The sequence below is a fragment of the Neofelis nebulosa genome, chromosome 2, assembly GCF_028018385.1.
Source record: "Neofelis nebulosa isolate mNeoNeb1 chromosome 2, mNeoNeb1.pri, whole genome shotgun sequence".
In the NCBI taxonomy this organism is placed as follows: domain Eukaryota; kingdom Metazoa; phylum Chordata; class Mammalia; order Carnivora; family Felidae; genus Neofelis; species Neofelis nebulosa.
The window spans coordinates 141,267,553-141,287,646 of NC_080783.1; the positions used below are offsets into that span (position 1 = coordinate 141,267,553).

Here is a 20,094-nt window from a genome sequence, read left to right on the forward strand (position 1 = left end):
CCCAATATCTAATCCATCAACAAGTCTTAATGACTCTATCCATAAAATATATCTCAAATCTATCCTCTTCTATTTCCGCTGTCATCTTTCTAATCTAAGTTTCTTGTCTGGGCTATTGTCCTGTCCTATTCATATGAGATCCTCTGTACCTAAATCTGGCACATAGCAGGTTCTGAGTATTCAGTATAATCCTACTGAATAGTGCAAAATAATCCTAACTTTTAAAATATTCATGAATTATAGATATTTGCCAAAGAAACTTAAGAAAATAGAGTTAAGAAGATAATAAAAATCACTTCCCACAGACTTTACTTAAAATTAGTTATGGCTCAAAATTATTATTCATTTCGTCAATTATTAATACATTTTTCGTGCTTTCACAGCATACAATTTACTTTCATCTATCTGTAATTTGCATTGTCAGTGCAACTTACCTGCCCAAGAGAAATTTTAGTTACTGCCTCTTGCCACTAAGCCTTGCCTTTCCTGATTAATCCAGGACAGCTCCTTGACCTTGTGATTATCTATACATTTTGCGCCTGTCACAGCCCAATAGACATTGATTTTGCTCAGGAGTTCCCAACTTTGTTCCTGTCCCTGCCTGCCACCTAGCTCCTCTCTGCATTCCTCAGCTTTCTTGTCAGGAACACTGAACAGTTTGACCCTAGCCTTAATTCAGAATAACTCAACCAATAACTCTAAACAATGTCTGCTACTCTACCTCCATTCGCTCCATTTATTGGCAGCCCCTAAATGCTTGATCATCTCCATTCATTCCAGCTGCATGCCAATGTGGTCAAGCTGATATTTCCTACAGATACAGGTAACTACACAAGTGAGGAGATGGGGTAAAGGAGAATGCACGGGTGTCTTCTGAGACCTGCAGTCTAGTAATTATTAATATGCTTGACATCTACGTTGCCTGTGTCGGGTTACAAAGCTGTCTGGGACACAACAGTCTCACAGCAATCCAAACACTATTATTTGCCTAACCAACAATCATCTCTCCTCTACCCTCTTCCAACTTCTTCTCTCCAAGAGAATGACCATTGTGTTCAGTACCCACCCTCCATCAAATAGACAGATACAACAGGTAACTGTACGCCATCCTCCACCCGACCCCAGCCAGCTCTGAGGTGTCATTCCTTTTATGAATAATCAAGTGATATAAACACGGCCAGACAGAGTGAAAGAAAGTCTGCTGTGAGGGGTTCCAGAAAAGGTTTCCTCACCCTTAAAAAAGAGACCCAATGACAAGATAACCTCTTTTTTTTTGGCTCCAGAGATTTCCCCATCTGGATGTAATTTCTAAGACCTTAACATCTTAAGTATGAGGGGAGAGTCTTAGGTTGAAACGCTTGTTGGGAATAGTAGAGTGGGCAGATGAAAGAAAACTATGTCCTTTGTAATATACTTAAGTTGTTTTTTATACCGTGCCAGAGGCCCTACCTCTGGACTTTGAACTATGTATTTATAAGCCCAAGGGATTCTGAATTCATCAAAATTTGATGCACTGAATTCTAAGCCCACAATTATTACTAGCTGAGAAATCTTAGGCAAACTATTTAACTTTTTTTTAATGTTTATTTATTAATTTACTTTGAGAGAGAGAAAGCACGAGTTGGGGAGGGGAAGAGAGAGAGGGAGAGAGAGAATCCCAAGAGCACAGAGCCTAACGCAGGTCTCAATCTCAGAAATCATGAGATCATGACCTGAGCCGAAATCAAAAGCAAGACACTTGGCCGACTGAGCCACCCACGTGCCCCAAACTATTTGTTATAGAATGCGCATCTTTATCTGTAAAGAGGGAAATAATAATCACTTTTTGGTCTTATTGTAAGGATGTAGGGTTAAGACGATTTGATGGAAGACTGAATATTCCGTGCTGTGAGGTCCATTAGCCAGAAAATGATGCTTTCACATACCTAAATGTTTTCCACACTTGCCTAAGGGAAATTGACACACTGGTTAAATAACCTGATCCCAGGCCTCTCTTAAAAGACTGCATTTTAGAAGACACATTCTAGGGGCACCTGAGCGGCTCATTTGGTTGAGTGTCTGACTTCAGCTCAGATCATGATCTCATGGTTGACGAGTTCAAGCCCCACATGAGGCTCTGTGCTGAGAGTTCAGAGCCTGGAGCCTGCTTCAGATTCTGTGTCTCCCTCTCTCTCTGCCCCTTCTCTGCTCATGCTCCATCTCCCTCTGTCTCAAAAATAACTAAACATTAAAAGACACATTTTAGGGGTGCCTGAGTGGCTCAGTTGGTTATGCATCTGACTCTTGATTTTGCCTCATGTTATGATCTCATGGTTCCTATGATCGAGTGCCGACAGCACGGAGGCTGCTAAGGATTCTCTCTCTCTGCCCTTCCCCCATTTGCTCATTTGCTCTCGCTCTCAAAATAAGTAAATAAACATTTTTAAAAAATTTTTTAAAAGGGAAGACACATGCTAGGCTCTAGGCAAATGTGATAATCGAGCAAGTCTGAGCTTAGCAAAGGAATACACAATGTAACACTCCTATGAAGCAGGAGTTAGGATTTCTGGTTTCTAAACCTAGATTTGCCACTATTTCACTTGAGCAGTCTGTTTCATCTTTCAGGACCTGTTTATCTGTACACTTGTCCTATCTAACCTATAGGTCTGTACTGGACTGAAGGCAAATTACACTTGGGGTGAAGGGACTTCTGTAATCTCCGTATTTTTATATTGCTGCCATGTGGATTAAATAGACAACAAAAATGAGCAAAATTGGAGCTGGGGGAGGTTTTGGCTTTGTAGTAACTGAATACTAATTGTAGGACGCTGCCTTCTCTATCCTGCTACCTTGAGCCACTGAGCTTCCACTCCTCTCAGGACCATGGCATAACTGGAGGTGATCACCCTCTGCCACTCTGATCACACTGAGATCTGAGAAAATGCCTAGAAAAAGTTAAATACACGAGTGTTCGGAAAGAGATTCAGATGAGGGCCCTCAATTCAACTTTTTGTACCAAGGTACCTTTTATAGGCAAGCACAGTAATGTCTGCATGTGCAACAGAAACATTTTCCTTGGCAGAGGGAGAGAGAGAGAGAGAGAGCAAGGAAGACAAAAAAAAAAAAAAAGAGGAAGAAGGAAAGGGGAGAGGAGAGAAAAGAGAAGAAAAAAAGGCTGTATGTGCTATTGGCCTCAGGTGGAATTCACAGTTAGTGGCGCTGGAACACCTCCTAACTTGGGAGCTCTGGGGCCTTTAGGGCGCACAGGCGGCCTGACTTCGTCACGGGGGGAAATCACACTTTTGCGCTTTACTTGCCGAATTTCACTTTGTGCTTGGACGGCAGCAGCGCAGAATCCGGGAGGCAAGCCATCAAAGTCCTCGGGGCTGGGGCTTCCGCGTCTCGCCCCGAACTCCTCCCAGCGTAGACAAGCCCCGCCCATCAAGAGGGTCGCCACGCCCCGGTTGAGTCTCCACAGCGCCCGTACTTGTTGAACTTTGACCTTGTCTCAGAGGCCGCACGGGTGGGGGCTGTACGCATGTGTCGTAGCTACGCATGGTTAGCGTCCTTATTCTAGCCGCGGCGGGAGCTGCGGTGGCCGTGCTTCTTCTGGCCCTGCGGCTGTGGGTAGTGCTCCATTCTCGGGTCCTTGTGCCCCGTCAGTCTCTCAGTCTCTTGGTGGTGGCTGGGTCCGGTAAGTAGTGGGGCGTGGGTCGGTGACTACAAACCCCAGAGTGCACCGCGACGCTCTTCTCTGGTCTCCTTAGCACTTTTGGAGCATTGCATGCTGCAGTTTGTAGTTTCCCTGCGTTACCGGAACCGGTCAGCCCAGCTAGGGCGAAATGCTGGTTTGCTGACGCGGCCCAGGCATCTTTTAAAGACAAATGAGTAACTTACGCTTGTCTATAATTGAGCTTCCCTGTAGCGTATATTTTTCTAACAAATTATTATATTACTATATTATGTATATTGAACGGAGGGGACGCAGCAGCTTTATGATGCCAGCTTGCAATTTTCCTGAGTAGTAAAAGCTGTTTTGCGTTGTTAATCTAGGCATGTTGTGTTTAGTTTAGAAATCACGAACACCGCATGATAAATGAAGCAAAGTGAATTGCCACATTTATAAATACACAAAATCCATGAGGATAGAAACAACTATCTCCTGACCATAGAACAATACACGTTTCAGAATATTGTGTCACAGTATGAACAACAAGCTATCCTATCGGGTAATACAGTCAAAACAGAGATTACCAGCTCTGTAGGCGCTTACAATTTGATGGTCTAGTTCTGACAGAGACACATATATTGTGTATATTTAGAAATGCTAGGAGATTGCATCCAGATACAATAATAATTTTAGTATGAGCAAATGTTGTAAACTTATGTTCAAGTATAATTCATTACTTTATTCACTTAATCATGTGGAGATTTAGGAGAGACCAGGCATTATGCTAAACTCTGGAAATAACAGAACTAATACTACTACTTACAGTGGAGTAGTGACTGTGTCCCAAGCAGTGTGAAAGGTGCAAGGGTACGGCAGTGAAGGGAATGGAGATTAGATAAAACTAAAACAAAAAAACAAAAAAGGTAATTGCTGTAATCTGGGACGTACAGACTGCTATGGAAGTCTTCAGGAAGGGCACCGCTTTATCTGAATGTGAGACCGGAAAATTCTGGGAAGAAGTGCTGTCTAAACTGAGACTTGAAAGATGACCAGGAAAGGGGAGCTGGGGCTTTGAGAACTGGAAGGGTGTCAAAAGAAGTTGATAGCACTTGCAAGGGCTGGCGGTGGGAGGGCACTGTTGCTTTGAGTTCAACGTGGAGAGGTAAACGAGGCACAGATCCTTAAGAGCATTGTAAACCATGCTCTATAAAGCTATTGGCACTACTCCACTGCTTCCTTCCATGTAGGGGTTAGGAACACAGGTTCTAGATTGACATAATCCTGGGGTGGAGTCACATCTTTGCCACTTACTGACTTGGTGATCTTGGGCAAATTATTTAACCTCACTGAGCCTTCTGTTTCCACCTTAAAAAATATGGGATGAGAAGAGGTGAAGAGAGGTTAAGTATGGAAGTATTAAAAGGGTTTAGCAAAGTGTTTGGCATATAATAAGCATTTAAAAAAAAAATTTAGAGAGAGAGAGAGCAAGTGTGCATGTCAGGGCAGGGCAGAGGGAGAAAGAGAATCTCAAGCAGCCTCCATGCTCAGCGCAGGGCCCGAGTCAGAGCTCAATCTCAGGACTGTGAGATCATGACCTGAGCCCAAATCAAGAGTCAGATGCTTAACCGACTGAGCCACCTAGGCACCCCATTTAGTAAATGGTGACTTTCGTTAATCCTGGTAGCAAAGGATCTTTTAAAACACTTTTGAGTGGAGAGTGACCCAATTAAATCTAAGCTTTTACATAGATCATTCAGCCTGCATTGTCAAGGGAATGTTTTGACAAAGATTGAAGTAGGGAGACAAGTAAGAACATTTTGAATAATTCAGATGACAAATGATGACAGCCTAACTAGGGTGATGGGTTTGGGGATGGAGAGAAGTATATGCATTTAAATAAGATTTAGGAGATAAAAAAAATCACAGATCTTGTGGTTTGAAAGTAGGAAGTAAGGAAAGGAAAGGTTCAGGAATGATGTCCAGGTGTCTGTCTTGAACAAATGGATGAATGGATGTTACAGCCATTCATTTGACAGTATTAGATTTGGTGGACTGAGAACCAAAATTAAGACTGATAATTACTCTGGCAAATGGTCCTTGTCATTCAAACCATTCAGGGTAGGGAGAGGTCAAGGCCCTCAAAGAATCATCCAAGTCAAAGAAAGACTTATATTCAGATGAACAGTTTAACACTACATGCCCAAAATGTTGGAGGAGGGGGAAGGCATTTTCAGTGTTTACCTTGACTACCAAAAAAGTAGTCTTTAGATACCATAAAACGATATTAATCAACCACTTACATTCAAAGAACATCAATCGAAATTACTACTTTTCCTTGAAACAACATATGATCTCCAAATTTTAGATTTAATATCAAATGCTCATCTACCCATTCATTCGATAATAGGAGTGCCTACTGTTTTCTAAGCACTGGAGATACAGTAGTAATAAAATGAACAGAAGTCCCTGCCGTCATGTCATGGTTGAGCAAGGGTAGGGGGAGACAAAAACAAAAGAAATAAATAGATTTCATATTAAATTATATGGTGATAAATACTAGGGGGGAGGGAGGGGGATTGCATTTTAGAATTGTAAGGGAAAGCCTCCTTGGGGGAATGATAGGATGTCCAACAGCAGGGAGGCAACAGTGGCTGGAGTAGACTTAAAACTGGGTAGAAGCAGATGAGGCCCATAAGGTAACAAATTAAGGGGTTAGATTACAAGATGACTTTTATTCCATGTGAGAAGGGAAGCCACAGGAGGGTTTTGAGCAGAGGTAAATCATTTGATCAACTCTTTCTAATAGGGTCACAGTGGATGCTGTGTTGAGAATAGATGGACGTAGACACTTGAATAGACAAATGGAGCTGGGGGAGCAGACCAGGAAGCTATGGTCATAATCAATGTGAGTAATATGGCTTGGAGCTGGGTAGGAGCAAAGGAGATGGAGAGAAGAGATTGGATTCTGGGTGTATTTTTTTAAATACAATTTATTGTCAAATTGGCTGACATACAACACCCAGTGCTCATCCCAACGAGTGCCCTCCTCAATGCCCGTCACTCATTTTCCCCTCTCTCCCACCCCCGTGTCCACCCTCAGTTTGTTCTCTGTATTTCAGAGTCTCTTGTGGTTTGCCTCCCTCCCTCTCTGTAACTATTTTCTCCCCTTCCCTTCCCCCATGGCTTTCTGTTAAGTTTCTTAAGATCCACATATGAGTGAAAACATATGATACCTGTCCTTCTCTGACTTATTTCACTCAGCATAATACCTTCTAGTGTCATCCACATTGCTGCAAATGGCCAGATTTCATTCTTTCTCATCGCCAGGTAGTATTCCATTATATATATAAACCACATCTTCTTTATCCATTCGTCAATTGATGGACATTTGGGCTCTTTCCATAATTTGGCTATTGTTGAAAGTGCTGCTATAAACATTGGAGTACATGTGCCCCTATGCATCAGCACTCCTGTACCCTTTGGGTAAATTCCTAGTAGTGCTATTGCTGGGTCACAGGGTAGATCTATTTTTAATTTTTTTGAGGAACCTCCACACTGTTTTCCAGAGTGGCTTCACCAGTTTGCATTCCCACCAACACTGCAAGGGGGTTCCCGTTTCTCCACATCCTTGCCAGCATCTGTAGTTTCCTGATTTGTTCATTTTAGCCATTCTGACCAGTGTGAGGTGGTATCTCAGTGTGGCTTTGATTTTTATTTCCCTGATGATGAGTGACATTGAGCATTATGTAAGGTAGAACTGAGAAGATTTTGTTCCCAAAGAATATATCTTAATAAAAGAGTAAAATGGAAGACAAGACCCATCATTGTAACGACTTCAGTTGGTGGCAAGGTTAAATCTTCAAAGAATGTATTCAGTAAGTGTTTCCTTTTAAGAAAAGAAAAGACTGTTAAAGCAGGTATAATGAAGTTTTAATTGCAGTGGAAAATGTGGAAATTATCCTTTTCATCCTTAATTGGTCCAGCTGTGAAAGCAAGTACCTACTTTGCAAACCACCACACTTTCTCAAGGCTAAAAACAAAAATACAAAAATGAGCATAAATCAGATGTGTAAATTACATGCCCCAGACACAAAGATGGGTGACAAGTTACAAAGCTAAAGTATGATTCTAATTCCTGAAACTCACACATAATCTATGCCAATTTTATTTCTACATCTAGTCCCTTCTGCAATGTAGAGAGTAATCCTTCCCTTTCTACTATAATAAAATATGTGTATGGGGAGAAACCACATGCTTAATTTGTTCTATATGTTCACTGTTTCACTATCGAAAGAACTTTCTTGCAACAGTAGCAGTGGAGGAGAGTTTAGTAGGTGGGGGGAACAGTGTGACCAGAGACAAGGAGGAGATAACAAGATGAATAGAGAGAATGTTAAAGACATCAACCTGGCTAAGGCTGAGAGATTGTGACATGAAACTAAATGGGTATGATAGGGCTCGTTGAGAAGGAGTTTGATTGCTTTGCTTAAAAATGCTGCATAGTTAATGCGATAGATTGATGTGCTTTTGTGTTTTTTTTTCCATGAAGGAAACCTCAATGTACACAGTCGATTTTTGAATTCATGGTTTTGAAATTAAAACATTAAAATGTTGGAGATTGTACAGTTTCAAACTTTGAACCATTGTTTGGTGAAACTGGTAAATATTTGATGGCCTGCAGTGTGCTGAGACTTCTCTTAGGAGCTGGGGTTACAGTGATGAACAAAAGTCTTCCTTAGGAATCCCCGAGCCCTGCGGGTCAGTGCTCATGCCCCCCTGACATTACTTCGCAGCCCAGAAACCTTCAGTGACAGTTTTTCCATTTTTCAACCTACTTTCCTGATCTGCTTTCACTCTCGTCCTTCTTCCCAGTATTTCCCCCATTCCTTGAGCCCACATCTCAGATTTTGCCATCTCATGTCCTAATAATCCCACCCAGTGGCCTCCCTACTGCTCTGTGTCCATTAGCTTCGGCTTCAGCTTTATCAGGGATCTCCCCTACTCTTACAAGGTTGTTTTCATAACCATTTGCTTGCCTCCCCTCTGCCCTCATTTAAATTTTTCATGCTGTCTTGCATCACTCTTTACATGTCTGTGTGCATTCTTTCCCCTCGTACCAGGCTTCTTGGTAACAGGAGTTGTGACTTCTACTTCTTTGTGCCTCCTTAGCACCTACTGCTAGTGCCAATTTTATTGTTTTACTTTTATTATCCTCTTCCCCCATATAAAAATAGTATTTATACAAGGGCATCGATTATTGTTTCCAGATGTTGCTTTTGTCTTTTGAGGGATACATAAAACATACCATTAGTATAGCAGAGCCAAATGGATATGTCCGTTGGGCATTTCTTTTTTCTTTTCAATGTTTATTTCAATTCCAGTTAGTTAACACAGCGTAATATCAGTTTCAGGTGTAAAGTACAATGTACATTCAACACTTCCAGTGCTCATCCAGTGCTCATCACAAGTACACTGCTTAATCCCCATCACCTATTTAATTCATCCCCCCACCTGCCTCCCCTCTAATAACCACATTGTGGCATTTTTATTTTTTTAAAATTTTTTTAAAATTTATTTTTGAAAGAGAGGAGACACAGAGAGACAGAGTGCAAGTAGGGGAGGGGTAGAGAGAGGGGGAGACTCAGAATCTGAAGTAGGCTCCAGGCTCTGAGCTGTCAACACAGAGCCCGATGCGGGGCTGGAACCCATGAACGGGGAGATCATGACCTGAGCCAAAGTCGGACGCTTAACTAACTGAGCCACCCAGGTGCCCCCACATTGTGGGATTTTTAATCTTAGGCCTTTCAATATTTTTTCCAGGTGGGCACACCACTGAGATCCTGAGGCTGCTTGAGCACCTGTCCAATGCTTACTCTCCCAGACATTATATCATTGCTGATACTGATGAAATGAGTGCCCACAAAATAAATTCTTTTGAACGAAATCGAGCTGATAGAGACCCCAGTACCATGGTAAGTGATCATTTCTATTTCTAAGAAAGTTAAAAGTCATATATTGAGTTTAATTATCTCTGGAAACAATCTTGTGGCACCTCAGTACCCTGCCCTTACAGGGCAGTCAAATGTTTATTGCTGATGAAATGTATTTCCTCTACTACCAAAAGATAAGACTTCCTTTAAAGTGTATCTTCGAGTGGTAGCTTAATTTGTTATATTCTTTTTTATTCTTGTAAAGGAAGGAAATTATTTTTCAGTTAAGTCCAACTGTGAAAATTGTTTTATTTAAACTTACATAAGACATCCAGTTGATGTGCTTATTGGCTCTTCACTAAAAGTTCTTTATCAAGGTCCTACATTTCTCGATGATTTATCTATGACAACTTCTTTGTCTTCAAATTGTCTTTGTATCTGCCTTTATAATTACTTCTGTACCTCTGGCTGCTCGCTTTAGCATTTTAGTGAGAATTTGGGGTAAAAGAACCCAAGTGAAACTGTGCTTTATCATGAAGGGAACCGGAGCTAGTGCTTGTGTAGATTGTCTCCATCCATCCCTCCTCTGGTGCCTTCCCAGCCATGGGGTGGCAGCAGGTGGGTCAGGAGTGGAAGCTGACCCCACTCAGGCCCCTCAAAGTGTTTCACTGGGCATTTTGGACTTGGGGACCCAGAAAATGGAGACAGTCTTTCTTTGGGGGCAAACTCTGTGAAAGCTAAGACTTGGGAGCTGCTGGCAGTCATGTTTTCATGTGGTGGGTAAAGACAGACTACAGTTGGAGAAAAGAAGGAAATTAATGCACAGGAAGAATAAAATAAGAAACCAGATGGTGAGTCCTGCCTTTAGTAACTCCAGACGCCCAGCTGCATCTGCATGGGAAAATCAGGATCCACTAATATCACCCCTCTGTCACTCCCTCTCAATTCCCTCTCTCACCTCCCCACCCCATTCCACTCCATTCCCAGGCCTTTTAAACTCCAGTTGAGTTTTAGTCACTTGTAAACATGATCCCTAACTAAAACACTATGGAAATGTGTTCTTGGAGAGTCCATGTCAAACAACATTAGAATCTGCCTGCTGTGAATTGAGCCATAACAAAATGTATGGTATGTTTTTTCTATGTGGGAGATGAGCCAAATGCTTCATTTCTGTTTTAGGCATCAATGCTGTATTTGTTTCTTGTGGTCTGCTATAACAGAGTACCACATTCTGAGTGTTCAGGCTACAAGTCTGCAGTCAAGGAGTCTGCTGGGCCGTGTTCTCTCTGAAGGGGAGAGAATCTTCCTCACTTCTCATGGTTGCCAGCAGTCCTTGGTGTTCCTTGGCTTGTAGCAGCATCATTTTAATCTCTGCCTCCATTGTCACAGGGCCATTTCTGTGTCTCTGTCTTCACATTCCCTTCTCATAAAGACACCAGTCATTGGATGTATGGCCCACCCTAATTCGCTATGACCTCATCTTAACTTGATCCATCTACAAGACCTGTTTCCAAATAAGGTCACGTTGACAGATCCCAGCTGGACAGGAATTTGAGGGGAGACACTACTCATCCCTGTGTGCTAGTTATTGGCCCTCTTAATAATGTGTGGGACAGATAACGATATCCTTATTTCACAAATGAGAAAATTGAGACCGAGAAGTATAAGTAAGGTCCTGCCTAATACGTGTCGCTTACTTAAACGTGTCTTCTCTGAAACTTTTTCTTTATAGGCCTCTTTTGTGTACTCTTTTCCAACCCAAAAAACTAAGTTAGAAAAGAATGCTTCAGGGTTTATTCGCAGCATCAGAGACTTAAAAATGTCATTGAATCATAGTGTATGTTAGAATTGGTAGAGAATTTGGAGAATATGATGGTGATTTTTTGCACAAGAGGAATATAGTATTATATTACAGCAGTGATAAAGTTTACTTAAAAATATAAAATTTAAAAAATTACAAATTCTTGTTTTCAACATAAGGAACAGGTAGCTTTTTACTCAATTATTAGCGTATATATTATTTTCTTCTTTCTAAAGTTGCATCCAATCGGAGGCTCCAGTTTTAATTGAGTATATATACTGAATATTTCCCTCCAGGTCCATCAGCATATGGATTGTTTATTTGCTGAATTTCATGGTTTAATGAAACATTTGGAACGTTGTTGTAGACACTTTAGAGCCCAATAAGTTGGGTGTCACTCACTTTATTTTATTTATTTTTTAATTTAAGTCTAGTTGGCACACAGTGTTAACGTTAGTTTCAGGTGTAAACATAGTGATTTGATAACTCTACATGTTATGCTGTGCTCACCACAAGTATAGCTACCATCTGTCACCATGCAAAACTGTCACAGTACCACTGACTCTATTCCCTATGCTGCGCCTTTCATCCCTGTGACTTACTCATTCCATAACTGGAAGCCTGTACTTCCCATTCTCCTTCATGCATTTTGCCCATTCCCTCGCCCTTTCACCTCTGGCAGCCACCAGTTTGTTCTCTGTTTATATGGGTCTGTTTCTGCTTTGTTTCTTTTGCTTTTTAGATTCCATTCTAAGTGAAATCGTATGGCACTTGTCTTTCTCTGTCTGACTTATTTTACTTAACATAATATCATCTAGGTCCAAACAAGATTTGATTCACCTTAATACAAAAGCCAAAGATTTTGAATTTTTAAAGTGCCGTTATTTTTTCTTACTATCAAAGTGGTACCACCACTGTAGGACTAAGCATTTCTGTTAGACTACTTCCTTCCATCAGTTAATTTACTGCTGGGGCAATGCAAGTCTCCTTAGAAAAGAAATACTGTCTCATTCCTAAAAGGTTTTATACTTATGAATCTGAAGCTGGGAAGAGTTTCTGCAAAAATGCAGAGGAGAGCCACTGCGGGTGATAGCATGAACATGCCTGTTGTCCTTTCTGCTGGCCACCCCATGTGCCACACTTAGAGGAGAGGGCAGGTGGAGAGACACCTTCCCACCAAGACTTGATAAGGGGAGGAATCCACTTCCTCTTCTCTTGTTTTCACTACAGATTACGGGGGGGATGTACCTGCAACCCCCACCTCCCCCACAGACAGCTATCCATTGTGTATCTTCCATGGGGCTCACAAGACTGGGAAGAGGGAGTCTTGGTGAAAAAATCAGTAGTGATCAATACATTTGCTGGCAGAGCCCTTATTAGCCAAGAATATTGAACAGTCTAGATCTGCACTGTCTAGTACAGTAGTTGTGAGTACTGGCTCAGTACCATTTACTGAATGCTCCTTTTTTCACTAATGTGCAGTGCTACCCCTGTTATATCAAGTTTCTGCGTATGTATAGATCTGTGTATGAGTTTTCTTCTTTGTTAACAGGTTTGTCTGCTGCTAATATCAAGCTCCCATAGTCTTACTCTTCAGGAGTATTTTAGGGGTTCTTTCTTTTTCACATGGGTTTTTGAGTTAGCTTTGGCAAGTTCACAAAGAAACATACTAAAAGTTTTGTATGAATTGAATTGAATCCATGCATCAGTTTGAAGAGAACTTAAATCTACGTGATGGTATCTTCCTGTCCCAGGACATCATCCATCTCTCCATTATTTAGGTTTCCTTTAATGCTTTTCAGTAACGTTTTTAATTTTCGTCACAAGAGTTTTGCATATTTTTTGTTGTTTTTATTTCTACGTACCTTGTATTGTCTCATTATCATTGTAAGTGATATACCTTTTAATGATCTTTCCTGTGTTTCAGTATATAGAAATATAATTGATTGGAGTATAGTGATCTTGTAAGAACCACCTTGCTACACTCTAATTAATTCCAATAATTTGTACACTTTTATGTTATCAAGATATCATATTATGTTATGTACACTTTTATGTTATCAAAATAATATCATCTGCAAATAGTAACAATTGTGATTCTTTCTAATCTTTACACCTTTTCTTTCTTTTTCTCATTTTGTTGTCAGACTCTCCAGAACAATAACTAATAGAAGCAATGTACTGGTCATCCTTATATTCTTTCTGATTTTAAAATTTTTTCAAGAGTTTAATTTTAAATCATATTTAGTTGATTTTTATCAAATGTCTTTTCTTCGTCTCAGATAATCATATTGTTTTTCCCATTTTATCTGTTTTCATGGGCAGTTACATGGTATAAACTATTGTGGTATTCTTGGAATAAACCCAGTTTGTTCATAGCGAGTTATATTTTAACACATTGCTGGATTTTGTTTACAAATATATTTGTAGGGTTTTTTCATTAATGTTCATGAATAGGATTCCCCTGTACTTGTCCTTTCTTGTGCTGTTCCTAAGTATCAAGGTTAAACTAATCTCATTATGTGAGTATACAGCTTTTTGTTCTGTGGAGAAATTTGGGTAAATATCAGTTGCTCTTTCTTTTTTTTTTTTTTTTTTTTTGAACAGAGTCAATCTTTTATATATTTGCTTATTTTAAGTGAGCAAAGATCTTTTTTTTTTTTAATGTTTTTATTTATTTTTGAGACAGAGACAGAGCATGAGCGGGGAAGGGGCAGAGAGAGAGGGAGACACAGAATCTGAAGCAGGCTCCAGGCTCTGAGCTGTCAGCACAGAGCCCGACGCTGGGCTCGAACTCACAGACTGTAAGATTGTGACCTGAGCTGAAGTCGGACGCTTAACCAACTGAGCCACCCAGGCACCCCGAGCAAAGATCTTTATAGCATTGAACAAAAAAGAAATTCAGTTCTTTACTAGAATGGCACTACAAACTCATTTTTGCATCATAATAATCAAAGCGCAGTTGCTTTTTAAATTTTGTAGAACTTGTCTATAAAAATACCTAGCCCTGATGTGTTCTTTTTGTTGTAGTTATAGACTCTTCAGACTTTCTGTTTGTTCTTAAGACAATGTTGCTAAGATATTTTTCTAGGAATATGTCCATTTTTTATGAGTTTACAAATGTGTTAACATAATTATTTTCATAATATTCTCCTGCCACTTTTGTAATCTGTGCTACAGTGTTCACATGGTATATCTTTATCCATCTCTTTATTTTTACTTTTTGATATGTTGTGTTTTAGGTGTGTCTTTTATAAAAGACATATAACACTTTTTAAAAGTAAAAGACAATGATTTTTGGTTTTGAAGTAGCTTGTTTGGTACCTGTACATTTATTGTGATTATTAATGTATTAAATTTATTTCTACTATTTTATTTGATTCTTTCTACTTACCGAAAGATTTTTGACTCTTTTCATCCTCCCTTCCTATCTTCTGTTTGCATTAATTAGCTTTCTTTATATTCCCTTTTTTCCTTCCCCTAGAATGGAAATTATTCTATTCTCCCAAGACATTATTCTTAAATGTCTACATGGATACCTAACTCAAAGTCAAAAACTTAATATCTCCATCCTCCTCCTGAAAAACAAGGCTTTTAGAATTAAAACAAATTTTTTTTAATGTTTATTTTTGAGAGAGAGAGAGAGAGAGACAGAGTGTGAGCGGGGGAGTTGCAGAGAGAGAGAGAGGGAGACACAGAATCCAAAGCAGGCCCCAGGCTCTGAGCTGTCAGTACATAGCCTGACGTGGGTCTCGAACTCACAGATAGCAAGATCATGACCTGAGCCGAAATCAGACGCTTAACTGACTGAGGCGCCCCTAGAATGTTTTAAGTGTGAGCACCCCTTCCCATCTTACATACTATTGTTTGGTGTTTTGGTTCTACCTTGTTTTTATACCGCCCAAATTACTTATTACTATTATTTTATACAGTCAGTGCTTATTTAGATTTATATAGCATTTTCTTTGCTTATTCTTTCTACGCCTTCCTTTTGGATCAAATGTCTTTTTTCCAGAGTATGTCTTTTATTAGTTCTTTCAATGGAAGTTCTGTTAAGTGATTTATTCTTTCCGTGTTTTTTGTTTTCCTGAGAATATGTTTTGGTTTTGATCTTCCTTTGATTGCATACTGCATTTGGAATTCTAGGTTTAATTTTTTTCCTTCATAAATATATATTTAGCATTCATTCATTTAACAGATTCTTATTGAACACCTACTGCGTGCTAGTGATATAGTAGTAAATAAAACATGCAAGAATCTCTGCCCTCATGGTGGCTGCATTCCAATGGGGAAACAATAAACAAGATAATCAAGTAAAATTTGTAATGTGTTAGTGATAAATGCTAAGGAGAAAAATAAAGCAAGGCAAAGAAATAGGGAATATTGGGGGGTTAAAGGGAGGTTGCAATTTTAGGTTAGAGTGGCCATGAAAGGTGGCATTTGAACAAAGACCTGAGGGAGGTGAAGTATAAAGCCATCTGGGGAAAGAGAATTCTTGGAGAAAACAATAACTGCAAAGAAGATCTTGAGGTGGGGTTATGCCTGGCATGTTCTTGAAATAACGAAGAGGTCAAATTGGCCAAAGCAAAGTAAGTGAGGAAGAGCTGAACAGATTATGAGCCCATAGACATCAAGGTGGGCATGTTGGGATCAGATTGTTTTAAGGCCATGTTGTCTGTTTTTAGTCTTAGAATTTTTTTTCCTGTGTGTGAAATGGGGAGCAATTGGGAAGCTTTAGGTAGAGGAGCGATGTGATCTTTTAATTTTATTTTTATTGTTATTATTTTTACTTTTTCTTTAATTGAAGTGTAGTTGACACACAATGTTACATTACTTTCAGGTGTACAGCATAGTTATTTGACAAGGTTGTATGTTATGCTGCATTCACCACAAGTGTAGCTGCCATCTGTTACAATAAAACGTTTTTATAGTACTATTGACTATATTCCCTGTACTGTGCCTTTTATTCCAGTGACTTATTCATTCCATAACTGAAAGCCTGTATCTCCCACTGGCTTTCACCTATTTTGCCCATCCTCCCAGCTGTGTTCCCTCCCTCTGGCAACCGTCAGTTTGTTCTCTGTTTATTGGTCTGTTTCTGTTTTTGTTTATTCGTTTGTTTTTAGATTCCACATGTAAGGGAAATCATAGCCCCACACACCAGGGCTAGGTATTTTTATAGACAAGTTCTACAAAATTTAATTTTTTTTTTAACGTTTATTTATTTTTGAGACAGAGAGAGACAGAGCATGAACGGGGGAGGGTTAGAGAGAGGGAGACACAGAATCTGAAACAGGCTCCAGGCTCTGAGCTGTCAGCACAGAGCCCGACGCGGGGCTTGAACTCACGGACCGTGAGATCATGACCTGAGCCGAAGTCGGCCGCTTAACCGACTGAGCCACCCAGGTGCCCCATGTTCTACAAAATTTAAAAAGCAACCGCACTTTGGGGTGCCTGGGTGGCTCAGTCAGTTGAGTGTCCGACTTCATCTCGGGTCATGATCTCACGGTCTATGAGTTCGAGCCCCGCGTCAGGCTCTGTGCTGACAGCTTGGAGCCTAGAGCCTGCTTCGGATTCTGTGTCTTCCTCTCTCTCTGCCCCTCCGCTGCTCATGCTCTGTCTCTCTCTCTGTCAAAAATAAATAAACATTAAAATTAAAAAAAAGCAACTGTTCTTTGATTATTATGATGCAAAAGGGAGTTTGTAGTGCCATTCTAGTAAAGAACTGAATTTCCTTTTTGTCCAATGCTATAAAGATCTTTGCTCACTTAAAATTAAACAAATATATAAAAGATTGACTCTCTTCAAAAAAAAAAAAAGAAACTCATTTCACTTAGCATAATACTCTCTAGGTCCGTGCATGTTGCCACAAATGGCAAGATCTCCTCCTTTTTATAGTTGATAATCCATGTATAAATCTTCTTTACCCATTAATCTGTCAGTGGACACTGGGTTACTTCCATATCTTGGTTATTGTAAATAATGCTGCGATAAACATAGGGGTGCATATATCTTTTTGAATTAGTGTTTTTGTTTTCTTTGGGCAAATTCCCAAGAGTGGAATCATTGAATCATATGGTATTTCTATTTATAATATTTTGAGGAATCGTCATATAGTTTTCCACAGTTGCTGCGCCAATTTACATTCCCACCAACAGTGCACAAGAGTTCCTTTTTCTCCACATCTTCACCAACCATTGTTATTCCTTACCTTTTTGATTCAAGGCATTCTGACAGGGATAAGGAGATATTTCATTGTGGCTTTGATTTGCATTTCTCTGATAATTAGTGATGTTGAACATCTTTTCATGTATATATTGGCTATCTGCATGTCTTATTTGGAAAAACGTCTGTTCAGGTCTTTTGTCCATTTTTAATCAGGTTATTTGTTTTTTTGGTGTTGAGTTGTATAAGCTCTTTATATACGGGGAATATTAACCTTCCATTGAATATATCATTTGCATATATCTTCTCCCATTCATTTGGTTGCCTTTTGTTTTGTTGATGGTTTCCTTTGCTGTGCAAAAACTTGTTATTTTTATGTAATCCCAATATTTTATTTTTGCTTTTGTTTCCCTTGCCTTAGAAAGCATATCTAGGAAAATGTTTCTATGGCAAATATGCAAGAAATTATTGCCGGTGCTTTATTCTAGGAGTATTATGGTTTCATGTTTCACCTTTAATTCATTTTAAGTTTTTTGGTTTTTTTTTTTTTTAAGGTATGGTGTTAGAAGTGGTCTAGTTTCATTGTTTTGCATATAGCTGTTCAATTTTTCCAGCACCATTTTCCAGCACCTCACTGTATATTCTTTCCTCCCTTGTCAATAGATTAACTGACCATATAAGCATAGGTTTATTTCTGGATTCTCTATTCCGTTACATTAATCTATGAGTCTGTTTTTGTGCCAGTAGCATACTTTTTTTATACTATAGCTTTGTAATATATCTTGAAATCTGAAACTGTGATGTTTCCAGCTTTGTTCTTCTTTCTCAAGATTGCTTTGACTGTTCAGGGTCTTCTGTGGTTTCATACAAATTTTAGGATCATTTGTTACAGTTCTGTCAACAGTGCTGTTGGTATTTTGATAGGAGTTGCAGTGAATGTATAGATTACTTTGAATGTTATTCCAATCCATGATTGTGGCATGTCTTTCTGTTTGTTTGTGTTGTCTTCAGTTTCTTTTATCAGTGTTTCATAATTTTCAGAGATCAGATCTTTCACCTGTTTGGCTAAGTTTATTCATCGGCATTTTATTTCCTTTGGTGCAGTTGTAAATGAATTGTTTTCTTAATTTCTCTTTCTACTACTTTGTTAAGTGTATAGGAATGCAACCAATCTCTGTATATTAATTCTATCCCCTGCAACTTTACTGAATCCAATTATTATGATAGTTTTTTGGTGGAGTCTATAAAGTCTTCTATGCATATAGTATCATGTCATCTGTAAATAATGACAGTTTAACTTCTTTCTTACCAATTTGTATGCCTTTTATTTCTTTTTCTTGTCTGATTGCTGTGACTAGGTCTTCCAGTACTATGTTACAAGAAGTGGTAAGAGTGGATATGCTTGTCTTGCTCCTGATATAAGGGGAAAAGCTCTCAGTTTTTTACCATTGAGTATGGTGTCAGCTGTGTGTTTTCATATATGGCCTTTATTATATTGAGATATGTTTTCTCTAACCTCACTTTGTTGAGAGTTTTTATCACGAATGGATGTTGAATTTTGTCAAATGCTTTCTCTGCATCTGAAATGATCATGATTTTTATCCTTCATTTTGTTTGATATAGTGTATTACATTGATTGATTTGTGAATATTGAACCATTCTTGCACCCCTGGAATAAATCCCACTTGGTGGTGGTGAATAATCCTTTTAACATATTGTTGAGTGTGGTTTGCTGATATTTTGTTGAGGATTTTTGCATCTATGTTCATCAGGGATATTGGCTTGTGGGTTTTTTATTTTCTTGTGGTGTCTTTGTCTGTTTTTGGTATCAGGGTAATGCTGGCCTTATAGAATGTATGTGAAAGCTTTCCTTCCTCTTCTATATTTTGGAATAGTTTAAGAGGAATTCTGTATATCTATCTGGTCCTGGACTTTTGTTTTGGGGGAGTTTTTTGGATTACTGACTTAATTTTGTTACTAGTAATCATTCTGTTCAGATCTTGTCCTGATTCAATTTTGGAAGATTATCTTTTTTTAAGAATTTAACCATTTCTTCTAGGTTGTCTAATTTGTTGGTATATAATTTTTCAGAGAAGTCTCTTACAATCCTTTATATTTCTGTGGTGTTGGTTGTTATTTCTCTTTCATTTCTGATTTATTTACTTGGGTCCTTTCTCTTTTTTTTCTTGATGAGTCTGGCTACAATTTTATCAATTTTGCTTATCTTTGCCAAGAACCAGCTCTTGGTTTCATTGATCTTTTCTATTGCTTTTTTAAAGTCTCTGTTTCACTTATGTCCACTCAGATCTTTATTATTTCCTACCTTTTTATTAACTTTGGGTTTTGTTTGTTTTTTTTTTTTTTTCTAATTCCTTTAGGTGTAAGTTTTGCTTGCTTGAGATTTTTCTTGTTTCTTGTGGTAGGCCTGTATTGCTATGAGTTTTTCTCACGGAGCTGCTTTTGCTGTGTCCCAAAGATTTCTGGACCATTATGTTTCCAGTTTCATTTGTCTCCATGTATTGATTCATTTATTTCTTTGATTTCTTTGT

At 39.1% G+C, this 20,094-nt stretch overlaps 1 protein-coding gene across 2 annotated transcripts in view; it reads left to right on the top strand.

The window, feature by feature from the left end:
* The first annotated feature begins 3,425 nt into the window (after positions 1–3,425).
* Positions 3,426–20,094, top strand: part of ALG14 (ALG14 UDP-N-acetylglucosaminyltransferase subunit) — a 108,310-nt gene continuing 91,641 nt past the window's right edge. Inside the window, exons 1-2 of one of the 2 annotated variants that reach the window (XM_058716484.1) lie at positions 3,426–3,673; positions 9,470–9,621. In XM_058716484.1, coding sequence (XP_058572467.1) covers positions 3,535–3,673; positions 9,470–9,621 — 291 coding nt within the window. In that variant the 5' untranslated portion in view covers positions 3,426–3,534. The remainder of the gene's footprint in view (positions 3,674–9,469; positions 9,622–20,094) is intronic. The other variant, XM_058716483.1, reaches the window with a different exon arrangement.